Consider the following 12753-nt stretch of genomic DNA (forward strand, 5'->3'; position numbering starts at 1 on the left):
AAAGACTGACTCCAATATATCCAAAGAAAATAAGCAAGTTTGGTAATAATTGGTTGAGATTACTTCTTTACAATATGTCAGCAATAATTGAGACATCTCGCGAGTACTTTGCAATTAATGAAGTGTTTTCGAAGTGTAGTCATTGTTGCAATAAACACGCCAATCAATTTGTGCACAGCAATTCCACACAATTAGCAATGTGATAATGGGTCAGAATGAATTATTTTAGTGGCATTGGTTGAGGGATAAATATTGTCCAGGTCACCTCTGGCTTTTCAGGTGAGCTCTTTTACTGAATGGGCTGGCTAGGCCCTGGTTTAATGTCTCATCCTGAAGATGGCGCTGTGACAGTGCAACACTCCCTGAGTATTGCATTGAAATAGCAGCCTAGATGACACGCTCAAATCTCAACCATTAAATGAACAAAATGGAGTGAACTATATTTCAGAAAAAAAGAAAGCAAGCAAGTTTGGTGTAATTGGTGGAGATTACTTCTTTGTGATATGTGAGCAATAATTGAGACATCTTGCAAGCGTGTCCAGCAACAAATGTGCTGGGTTAAATAAATTTACAGCTTTATCAGAAACTATACAAAGCTGAGAAAGCAAGAACTGCAGATGCTGGAGTCAGAGGTAACACAGTGTGGAGCTGGAGGAACACAGCAGGCCAGGCAGCATGAGAGGAACAGGAAAGTTGACATTTCGGGTCAGGACCCTTCTTCAGAAATGGGGAGGGGGGAAGGGAGCTGGGAAATAAATACAGAGAGGAGGGGTGGGGCTGGACAATGTAGGTGGGATGGTGATAGATGAGTGCAGGTAGGGAGCAGTGGGGATTGGTCAGTGGGATGGGTGGGGCAGATAGGTGGGAGAGAAGATGGACAGATTGTGTCAGGTCAAGGAAGGTACACCAAGTTGGCAGATGTCTGATATGAAAGGTATGCTTGGTCTACTGTATCCACTGCTCCCGATGTGGCCTCCTCTCCGTAGACTCAGAGGCCATTTTGTAGAGCACTTGCGCTCTGTTCTCAACAAACGACAACACCTTCCAGTCGCCAATCATTTTAACTCCCCCTCTCACTCATGTCCATCCTGGGCCTCCTCCTGTACCACAATGACCCCACCCGCAAACTGGAGGAGCAACACCTCATATTACGCCTCAGGAGCTGACAGCCCGATGGCCTAAACATGGGATTCACCAGTTTTAAAATCTCCCTACCCCAGCCTCATCCCATGTCCAAACCTCCCTCTCACCTTCGCCTCCTTGACCTGGCACAACCTGTCCATCTTCTGTCCCACCTATCCGCCCCTCCTACCTCACTAACCAATCCCCACCACTCCCTACCTGCACTCACCTATCACCATCCCACCCACCTTCCCCAGCTACACTCCTCCTCTCTATGTTTATTTTCCAGCTCCCTTTCCCCTCTCCCATTTCTGAAGAAGGGTCCCGACCTGAAACGTCAACTTTCCTGCTCCTCTGATGCTGTCTGGTCTGCTGTGTTCCTCCAGCTCCAAACTATACAAAGCACTTGCTCTTACATAGCATTTTATGTATGATAAAATCAACTCAAAGGGCCTCACAACAATTCAACTATGTAGCAATTTGTAATTACATACAATGCTTGGCAATCTCTGTTTCTCTTCAAATAGTCATATTAGTAACTATGTAATTAGGCAGACAGCCTCAGTTTCACTTCTGATTCTGATGTACTTAGGTATTGAAGTTGGGCTTGAACGTACATTCTGACTCAGGAGAGAGTGATAATGGTTGAGTCAAACAGGCCAGAGAAAAATCTATTATTTGTTTATGATATAATGATGTTAGCAACAGGAGGGAACCCCCTGCAAATTTCCATAACTTTGATCTGAGCTAAAAAATAAATATTTACATTGTCAACATAAATTGTGGTCTGAAAATTAAGTCAATGCACCCGAGAAAATGTGTAACAGCTGTATGTCATGTATACACGCACTCAATCTTTGATCCAAAATGCTACTTACTTCATTATGTTAAAATTGGAAAGGTGCAAGCTCACATTTTGAACATGCTTATAGGATAATTAGCAAGGCATTCAAGGATGCAAGCAACTCAATTCGCATGATATTAAATCTTAGATAAACTGAATTTAGAACTGGAACATATCAGTTCACAAACCTGTTACCATTCCCATGGTAACTGTCAGTGGTATTGCAGCTGTTCTCTGCATTTGCCTGCAGCAACATCAAAGCAGTAGCCCTGTTGCAAACCAGTTCCATTCTGAATGTAGGTTCACTAGTCAATTTGTACACAGGTCTGAATACAATGCAGGACAATGTAGAGCAGTTGTTTTATAAGTATGAGAAATTTTCATACATCGCGTCTTTAAAATTACACTCCTGTTTGGCATCATGTTCGTAAATACAAGCATTCATAATTCAGAAGTTCGTAAATTGGGCATTCTCTGTACTTTGTAAATCCAGAAAGCTATTCCAGTAAAACTTATAAAGAGATTGTTACTTCAGATTTAGTTAAGTTACCTATGTCAGAAGGTGAATTTTGATTTGGGGGAAATTGTTCCTTCTGAGTTTTTCAGTTGATCTGTTTAGAAGTACCATTTTACAAGGCATTAATTAACAGCTAAGAGATTGTTCCACGTACCCTTCCCCCTTGGAGTCCTTGGTTACCTTTGGCACCCTTGAAGCCAAACAATCCTGCAGCACCCTGAAACACAAGGCAATAACACTAAAAATAAATCAATTTCTGGTCAACCAGGGATCAACAATAATTAGAATTTATACAGCACCTTTCACATAGAAAAACACCCCAAAATGCTTCACAGGAGCATAATCAAATTAAAATTTGACACTGAATCACCAGGACATACTAGGGCAACTTACTAAAATAATAGCTCAGATTTTAAGGAGCATCCTAAAAAATAAAACAGACTGAATCTTAGGGACCGGATTTAGCAGCTTAAGAACTTGGCACAAATGGCGGAATAATTAAGATCAGACATCTTTGAGGTAGGGAGTTTACAGAAAGCGAGAAGGGGAAGAACATGGAGGAATTTGAAAATAAGGATCAGAATTTTAAAATGGTAGCTTTGCTGGATCAGGAGCCAATGTACTCAGTGGGTGATGGGTGAACCAGACTTGGTGCCAGGTAGGACAGGAGCAGCAGAGTTTTCAATGATGTGAAGTTTACAGAGGGTTAAAATTGAGACGCTGTCCAGGGATGTTATGGAATGGGTAGTTTAAATACAACAAGGGCATGTGTTAGGATTTCAGTAGCAGATGAGCTGCAGCAGAGTAAAATTTTGAGTCGTTAAGGTGGTGAAGACAGGCCATCATAATAATAGTGTATCCATAGGATCGCAAAGTCACCTTGAATGCAAATGTGACACCAAGCTTGGGAATGTTCTGGGTTATTCTCATACAACTGCCAGGCTGAGGGATGGAGTCAGTGGGTATGGATCAGAGATTGTGCCAGGCAGCAAAAATAATGGCTTCAGTCTCCCTAATTTTTGGTCAGAGTGAATTTCTGTTCATCCAGAGTTGGATGTCAGATGAGCAGTCTAATAAATATGGTGCTGGTGGAGGAGTGACATGGGAGTCATCAGCATACAGGTGGAAACTGATGCCATGTTTTCAGCTGATGGCATTAACCCAACATTTAGAGGAGAAATAGGAGGGCACCAATGGTAGATGCTTGGGGCACTCTACAGGTAACAGCACAAGAATGAGAAGAGAAGCTATTGCAGATGATTCTCTTACAAAGAATGGAACCAAGTAAGGGAAGTTCTTCCCACCTGACCAATAGAGGTGTAGCATTGGAAATGGTCAATGTTTTAAAAGGTAACTCTAGAGGGATGTAGTGGGATAGTATATCACAATCAGTCACAAAGACTGTCAACTGTGACTTTGATGAGGACCAACTTCCATACTGTGAAAAGGCTGGACACCTGATTAGAGAGGTTCAAAGATGAAATTGCTGGTAAAAGGATCTAGGGAGTAGGTGGTGGGTTTCATAGACATCATAAGTTCAAGGAAACAAGAGAGGAGATAGTTTTGAGTGCAGAAAAAGATGCTCATGCAACAAGGAACAATAGGAGAAGATTATCCTGGTGGGTTGTGGTAAGGGAGAGAAGCAACAAAGGCATGAGCTAAGAATGAACAGCTGACTTTGACCCCTGTGAAAATATCCATGAGCCCCTCACATAGAATCTACAAAAAATGTACAACAAAACTGGAGTAAAGTATAGGAGAATTGAAATCCAGGCTCTCCATTTGGTATAAATCCAAGAATTTTTCAGACAACATTCAATGCTGCTTAGAGTTACAGGGTGTGATAACGTAGCCCTGCTTAATCACTTCCAACACTGCAATACTATTGTTTCAGAGATAGTAGGAAATGCAGATGCTGGAGAATCTGAGATAACAAGGTGTTGAGCTGGATGAACACAGCAGGCCAAGCAGCATCAGAGGAGCAGGAAAGCTGACATTTCGGGCCTAGACCCTTCTTCAGAAATGGGGGAGGGGAAGGGGGTTCTGAAATAAATAGGGAGAGAGGGGGAGGCGGAGGCTTGGGGACTGCTTTGCGGAACACCTACACTCGGTTCGCACTAAACAACTGCACCTCCCAGTCGCAAACCATTTCAACTCCCCCTCCCATTCCTCAGACGACATGTCCATCCTGGGTCTCCTGCAGTCCCACAACGATGCCACCCAAAGGTTGCAGGAACAGCACCTCATATTCCGCTTGGGAACCCTGCAACCCAATGGTATCAATGTGGACTTCACAAGCTTCAAAATCTCCCCTCCCCCTACCGCATCCCAAAACCAGCCCAGCTCGTCCCCGCCTCCCTAACCTGTCCTTCCTCCCACCTATCCCCTCCTCCCACCTCAAGCCCCACCCCTATCTCCTACCTACTAGCCTCATCCCGCCCCCTTGACCTGTCCGTCCTCCCTGGACTGACCTATCCCCTCCCTAACTCCCCACCTACACTCACCTTTACTGGCTCCATCCTCGCCTCTTTGACCTGTCTGTCTTCTCTCCACCTATCTTCTCCTCTAACCATCTTCTATCCACCTCCCCCTCTCTCCCTATTTATTTCAGAACCTCCTTCCCCTCCCCCATTTCTGAAGAAGGGACTAGGCCCGAAACATCAGCCTTCCTGCTCCTCTGATGCTGTTCGGCCTGCTGTGTTCATCCAGCTCTACCCTTGTTATCTCTGCATTACTATTGTCTAGTTGGGTGGAACTGCCTACACCTGTCCATCTCTCCCTCTTTTAAGATGTTTCTTAAAAATGTTGATCTCTAACCAAGCTTTTACTCACCTGTCTAGTTAGTTCTTTATATGACTTGGTGGCAGGTTTTCTCTGATTGTGAAGCACCTTGATAAGTTTTATTCTGATAAAGGTGTAATTTAAATGCAAATTGTCACTATTCTGCAAATTTTCCATCAGTTGGGCCAATGGCAATTGACAGAAACTGCAGCTTATGTTTTTAATGACAGGCCTGTCAGTTTAATAGTAACTTTTTGCTTGGGATCTTAATAGTATTGAAGGGAACTGAGAGAAGAGCAGTGCACTACTGGCTACAGAGTGAAAATTTAGAAGTTACAGACTAAGGCAGATTGAGTGTGCTCTTGAACAGAGTCCTAGGAGTCAGATGAGTAAGGGGAATCTTAATTTCTTTATTTTTTAATTATCTTTGTATTTCACATTTAACTGAAATTTGCTAATAAAATTCTAAATTACATCCAGGCTTAAGCAAAGGTATGCAGGCCCTTCACCGAAGACCAGTTAGGTTAGCTAATTAAGGAAATTGGCTTAAACATTTTCTTTCTATACTTGGGGCTGAACTAACTTTGAGCATATGAGTACAGGGCCATCAGTGCGACTTAGCACTGAAGATAACTTTAAACACTGTGCTGAGAGTTGGGAAAGAGATTTAGGGGAAGAAGGTGCTTTTTTCATAATTAGTTTTCTCTATAAGAATTGGCTGTTGCTCTACTGTAGATGAAGAATCGAGCTGCTTATGAGTATCTGGCAAGAGGTTATTGCCTATTCTGTTTCTAAAATTTAAAGTTGTTCAGGAAAGGTTAATTGAATAAAAATAGAAGTAATTGATTGTAGGAAATTAAAAGTGCCAAGACAGGTAATATATCGTGGCTGCAGCATGGTACAGCTTATGAGTGCCAGTATGTTCCAGCTCTGCAGTTAAGTGGTTCAAAGAACTCAGCTCAGGACCATTGAGTTGAAAGACAAGCTGTAGATCATCAACATATGCAATACATCAGGGTGTGGGGGTTATCTAGGTATTTTGCACCAGGAGGTGGTCACACTCCTTAGGGTAGGATCTTCTGATTTGATCAGTGGCTGGTAATGAGGCATTGTGTCTGCAGCTAAAGGGAACCAGAGGGCAGGAGTGCAGTAACCTCAGCCTTTGTAACTGCTCAACAGGTTTAAGGTTCTTTCAGCTTGTTGGGATGAGAATGAGAGCTGTGGGCTGAATAGTTAACCATCCATGGTACCACAGCAAAGAAAGCCATTTAGGTGGAAGAGAGCAAGAAGAAATATCATTGACTAGACGTTAATACAGTGTTGACACTGTTCTCTGCAGCAAAGAGTTGAGGCTGTATTGCCACTGCCAGTGTTCACGACATCTGCTTAGGGCAGGACAGAAACTTGTAACGGAAGGGTTAGGATTAAACTATTGTGGTCCATCAAGGCACCAACAACAAAATAAGAAGTTTTGAAAAAGCAAGAAATTAAGAAACAAAACTCTAAAGTAATGATCTCTGGATTTTTACCTCAGCCACATGCGATTTGGCATTAGGCAAATAGGATTAGATAAATAAATGCATGACTCCAAGACTGAAATGGTAGAAGTGGGTTCAACATCATGAGGCATTGGTAATGGGGCTGGGAAAGTAGGAATTGTACTGTTGCAATGCCCTACCCTTGAACCTTGCTGGGATCAGTATTCTAATGAGGCACTTATGAGGAAAATATAAAGGGTTTTAAATTAAAAAGTGGGAGGGAAGGATCAAATTTTGAAAGATGTGTTAAATCAAAGCAACTCCTGTCCTAATTGGATCCTTAGGCGTCTTCACAGGATGGATGCAGGGAGGCTGTTGTCCCTTATGACTCAGTCTAGGACGAGAAATGATATATTCAGAGTAAAGGGTCACCCAGTCAGAACAGAGATGAGGATAAATTTCTTCCATTAGAGGGTAATCTGTAGAATTTTTTGCCACAAAGGGCTGTAAAGGCTGGGTCATTACATATATTCAAGATTGAGATAGACAAATTTTGAGTTAGTAAGGGAACCAAGGGTAATAGAGAAAAGGCAAGAAAGAGAAGTTGAAGATTATGAGATCAGCCTCATGGCCTAGTTCTGCTTGTATGTCTCAGTCTTATAATCTTAAAAGCACATTGTAATGGGAACCAGACAGCAGGCAGTACTAGACTGATACATTGTGATGATTGGAGAAAATAGAGGTAAAATTTCAGGTCTGATATGAGTCTTCTTCTGAAGAAGGGTCTAGGCCCGAAACATCAGCTTTCCTGCTCCTCCGATGCTGTTCGGCCTGCTGTGTTCATCCAGCTCTACACCTTCTTATGAGTTGACTAGTTGACTAGTTAAGAACTACTGTCTAGTTCTGAAGAAGACTCATGCTGGACTCGAAATGTTAACTCTGTTTCTCTCTCCACAGATGCTGTCAGACCTGTTGAGTTTCTCCAGCATTCTCTATTATTTCAGCTTCCCAGCATCCACAGTATTTTGCTTTTATTCAAGTGAGATAGTTGATACATTGGTCTTAATTTTTCAAAATTTACTTGATTCAGAGAAGGCTCTATTGCTTACAAAGTAAGAAAATGGAACATTTTATTAAAAGAAGGGAGATAGAAAACAGAAATCTTCAGCACAAATACCTTAACATCTATTAAAGGTAAAATGTTAGATGTCTTAATTGAAGAAGTTACAGCATTTTGAATTGGCATTTAGAAAAACTGTAAAGTAATCAGACGTATCAGACATGATTTTGTCAAAGGGAAATAATGTTTGACTAATTTTATTGGAGTTCTTGGAAGAAGTAACAAGTGATATGGATAAAGGGGCACTGTGGATGTAACATACTAGGATTTCCAGAAGACATTTAATAAGGTGTCATATCAAAGGGTTATTATGGAACATAAAAGCTCACAGTATCAGTAGCAACGTATTGGCCTGGATAGAAGATAGTCTCGCTAACAGAAAATAGACAGTAGGCATAAATGGATCTTTTTTTCCCTCTGGTTGTCATGACATAACATGTGGTGTGCCACCGAGATCAGTCCTCTGCGCTCGACCTTTTACAATTTATATAAATGACTTTGTTGAAGGGAACCAAAGATAGTATGTAAAGATAACTTACTGATGACACCAAGATATTTAAGAAAGTAAAGCTGTAAAGAAGTTACAAAGGCATATAATTGGATTAATCGAATGGGCAAAAATTTAGCAAATGGAGTATAATGTGGGGAAATGTGTAGTTGTCCATTCTGGACAACTGCCCATTTTGAGGTTGGACAAGCTAAGTTTGTATCCCTTTGAGTTGAGAGCAGTAAGAGATGGGCGGATTGATCTGCGACATGCTGAGGGGTCTTGACAGCTAGATGTAGAAAGAAGATTTCCTCTTGTGGAAGAACCTAGAGCTAGAGGGAACTGTTTAAAAATATGGGGGTTGTCCATTTAAGACAAAGATGAGGATAACGCTTTTTACATAGAGTGCTGAGAGCATTTGGAACACTTCCACAAAAGGTGATGGAAGCAGTGTTTGAATATTGTTAAGGCAGAAGTAGATAGATTCTTGTTTAGCAAGTGGGTGAAAGGTAATTTGGAATGACGAGTCATCTGATCAGTTTTAATCTTAGTGAATGACAGAGCGAGCTCAAGTGGCCAATTCCTGCTTCTAATTCATATGTTCATGCATCAGTATGTTCATAAAAGTTGTAAATATGCACTTTATCATGACAACGTCTGTTGTTAACTAATGTCTTCTGGCAGATCCTTTCAGTGAGGGATTGCCAACTGCTACTATATCAAGAAATCTTTGTCCAAAACCAACAAAACACTGTTTTCTGGGACAACATTGCCTCAGAAGTCAAATTAGAGTCAACACAGCATTGCCATTTTAAAAGATATGAATTACATCTGTTCTTTCTGTTTCTTTTTCTTTCTTTCCATAACTTTCCGCATCCATCCAAAAAAAATTACTGAATCTTAAGTACTTTGACCAAAAACTTAACTAATGATCTGAAAAGGAAGTTAGTATTCGGGATGAGCTGTAAATAAATTTCATGCAATGATTTATTCCTGATTAACACAAAATTGTTTTCCAAAACTTGGGAATCTCAGGCTTGGCAGGAAAGGATCAGACAGTAGAAACTGCGATTCGTTTAAAGCAAAATACTGTGGATGCTAGAAATCTGAAACAAATGCAGGAGAAACTCAGCAGTTCTGGCAGCATCTGTGAAGAGAGAAACAGAGTTAACATTTCAAACCCAGTATGCCTCTTCTTTACTGACTGACTCTTAAGTACTTTGACAGTCAAGGTCACCAGTGATCTCCAAACAAAATAGGTCTTCTGAATGAGCTGTAAATAAATATGACTTTTCAATAAGTATCATTCTTCTTTCAGTTCTGAAGAATTATACTGGACTCAAAATGTTAACTCTATTTTTCTCTTCAGACGCTGCCAGACCTGCTGAGTTTCTCCAGCATTCTTTGTGTTTGTTTGAAACTGGGATCAGGTTAGATGCAAAAATGTCACAATTACAACTCCCCTTCCAGCCCAAAGATGTGACAACTTTTCCCGTCTATGGCCTCCACTTATATTAGTCAGATACTTACTGGATAACACCCATGCCATTGAGTTACAAGGTTGTGGGTTCAAGTCCCACTCCAGAAACTAAAGCATGAATATCTAGGCTAACAATTCAAACAGGAGAGAGGGCTGCTGCCCTTGTAGATGCTGCTCCATCTGTCCTCTCAGGTGGATGTGAACGTTCTCATTCCCTTCTTCAAAAGCAGGGATAGGTTCTTGCTCAATACTTATCCTTTGACAAATGTGACTGAAACAGTGTATCCAGCCGTTTACCTTTGTGCAAATTGGCTGTGACATCTGTACTTTCTTTGTTATGTTTTGTGGTGTCCTCATGTGGTAAAAAGTGTTATAATATGTAAGTCCTTTACTTTCTAGATAAGAAATAATTATTTCACGTATCATACTCAGGCCATTCACTACAATGTATCAATGTACTCTTACTCTCAAACATGCAATCTCAAAGAGGGAAAAATGTACTCAATGTAATCAAGGATAGGTTAAAAACCTATTGCCAAACTCTTGACAGTAACTAAGCCTCATTAACCCATTAATCCTACAAATCCCAGCTCTCCAGAAACTTGCTTTCTATGACTTGAAATACCTCAGGAACGAATCCTCAACTTTTGAGAAACACAACTTTGAATCTAAAGCCACTAGATGATACAGTAATATATTAACACATTAAAACTCTTACTAACCGGAATCCCTGGTAATCCTCGCTCTCCTTTTACTCCTTCCAGTCCAACAGTTCCTGCAGATCCCTGGAAAATAATTAAAGGTGCATAATATGTGAAGAAAACCAGTCAAATCTAACCTATAAGTTACAGTTCAGGTGGGGAAATTTTAATTTCTGACATGTTGGAAATCATCACACAGTGTCAAATCAGACACTACTCCTCAGTCTCCTGACTTTTCCTGTATCAATATTGTCCATTATCAATAAAAAATTAATACTGTACCACCTATAAACCAAAACTAAAAATAACTGACCGGAAATTCAGTGGCATCAATATCAGAACTAACAAATGAGTTAATAAATAGAAGCTGTATTTAAAATTTTCACTACCAGTTTGGATACTCCTGTCTTCTGTTTATGAATATTTTCAAGATTTGAGTCAGGAACAATAGTTTTTACATTGAAATATTGCAAACTAAATGGTACAATTCTAAACAGAAGTGCAGTAACAGAGAGATAAATCTTTCGAAGGAAACAAGACAATTCATAAAGCTGTTTAAAAAGAAACGTATGGAACCATCAACTTTCTAAATGGAGACATAGGAGAGGATCTATGGGCTCTGCCAAGGTCAAGAAAAAAGGCAAAGAGGATCCAAAAATACTTGCACTAGCCAAAGTACCAGCTAACGTGCCTGTTTCCTGACCCCATTCTCCGTGTAAGTCCTTTTGATCGAGGGAAGTTCCGAGCTCACAGGGCTGCCAACCTCAGTTCTAAAACCTTTGTTAATAGGTGGGTAATAAAAGCTGACTGGGATCTTCTGGTTGGTCTAAAGTTTCCCAACACAGTGGCACACACTCAGCAGCAGATCTCTGTTCCTGGCTGGGTGCAGGTCCAACCAAAGGCTACCTTGTCTAGAATTCCATTGTGCACTGTTTCAAGGCCCTCCCCACACCCCCACCCCCGCCAATATCCGCCCCCCACCCACCCCCACCCCGCCCCTCCCCACCACACACACTCTGCCCAATTCCATTTTGTCCACCCCCAAGATTACAGATTTGAGGTAACTGGCAAAAGAATCAGAAGGAACATTCAAACACTAGAAATTGAAATGATCTGAAATGCATTGTCTAAAAGGGCAGCATGATGGCTCAGTGGTTAGCGCTGCTGCCAGGGTCCCAGGTTCGATTCCAGCCTTGGGTGACTGTGCAAATTCCACACAGACATTCTCCCTATGTCTGTGTGGGTTTCCTCTGGGTGCTCTGGTTTCTTCCCACAGTCCATAGCTGTGCAGGTTAGGTGGATTGGCCATGCTAAATTGCCCATTGTGTCCAGGGACGTGTAGATTAAGTGAATTAGCCATGGAAAATGCAGGGTTACAGGGTAAGAGTAAGGTAAGGGGTGTCTGAACAGGATGCTCTACAGTGGGTCAGCGTAGACTGGACGGATCGAGTGGTCTGCATCTACACTGTAGGGATTCCATGATTGATTGATTCTATGAAGGTTGTTTGAAACAGATTTGATAGAAATTTTCATATTCAGGTGAAAAATGCAGGGCCATGAGGATTTCTGTTTTACGAAAATACTCTAGATCTTTGCTTGTGCAGTTAAAATTAACAGCCAGAGGGTACTGCGTCTTTTGTGAAAATATGCTGATTATCCTTTTGCTTAAGCCAATGAGAAAGAAAATTAAGGGGGAAGTCAGATTGCAGGAAAAAGACATGCCTCAAATCTAATGTGAAACAATCTGACCATAATACAAAGTCAACACCTTACTTCACCAGTGCTTTGCTTCAGTGTACTATTTTATTATTTTTTTCTTTATTCCTTGACGGGATGAGGGTGTCGCTGGCTGGACAGCATTTATTGCCCATCCCTAATTGCCCAGAGGGCAGTTGAGAGTCAACCACATTGCTGCGGGTCTAGAGTCACATATAGGCCAGACCAGGTAAGGATGGCAGTTTCCTTCCCTAAAGGGCATTAGTGAACCAGATGGGTTTTTCCAACAATTGACAATGGATTCATAATCATCATTAGATTCTTAATTCCAGATATTTATTGAATTCAAATTCCACCACCTACTGTGGCAGGATTTGAACCCAGGTCCCAAGAACATTAGAGACAACAAGGTGCAGGGCTGGATGAACACAGCAGGCCAAGCAGCATCATAGGAGCAGAGAGGCTGACGTTTCGGGCCTAGACCCTTCATCAGAAAAGGGGGAGGGG

At 41.4% G+C, this 12753-nt stretch overlaps 1 protein-coding gene across 1 annotated transcript in view; it reads right to left on the reverse strand.

Moving 5' to 3' along the window:
* Positions 1-2616: 2616 nt before the first annotated feature.
* LOC109910930 (collagen alpha-3(VI) chain) overlaps positions 2617-12753 on the reverse strand; it is a 102760-nt gene continuing 92623 nt past the window's right edge. The window contains exons 25-26 of the mRNA XM_048608981.1: positions 10552-10614; positions 2617-2700 (exon numbers count right to left, since the gene is read on the reverse strand). Coding sequence (XP_048464938.1) covers positions 2617-2700; positions 10552-10614 — 147 coding nt within the window. The remainder of the gene's footprint in view (positions 2701-10551; positions 10615-12753) is intronic.

Source organism: Rhincodon typus, chromosome 2 (assembly GCF_021869965.1).
Source record: "Rhincodon typus isolate 14 chromosome 2, sRhiTyp1.1, whole genome shotgun sequence".
NCBI classification, from domain to species: Eukaryota; Metazoa; Chordata; class Chondrichthyes; order Orectolobiformes; family Rhincodontidae; genus Rhincodon; species Rhincodon typus.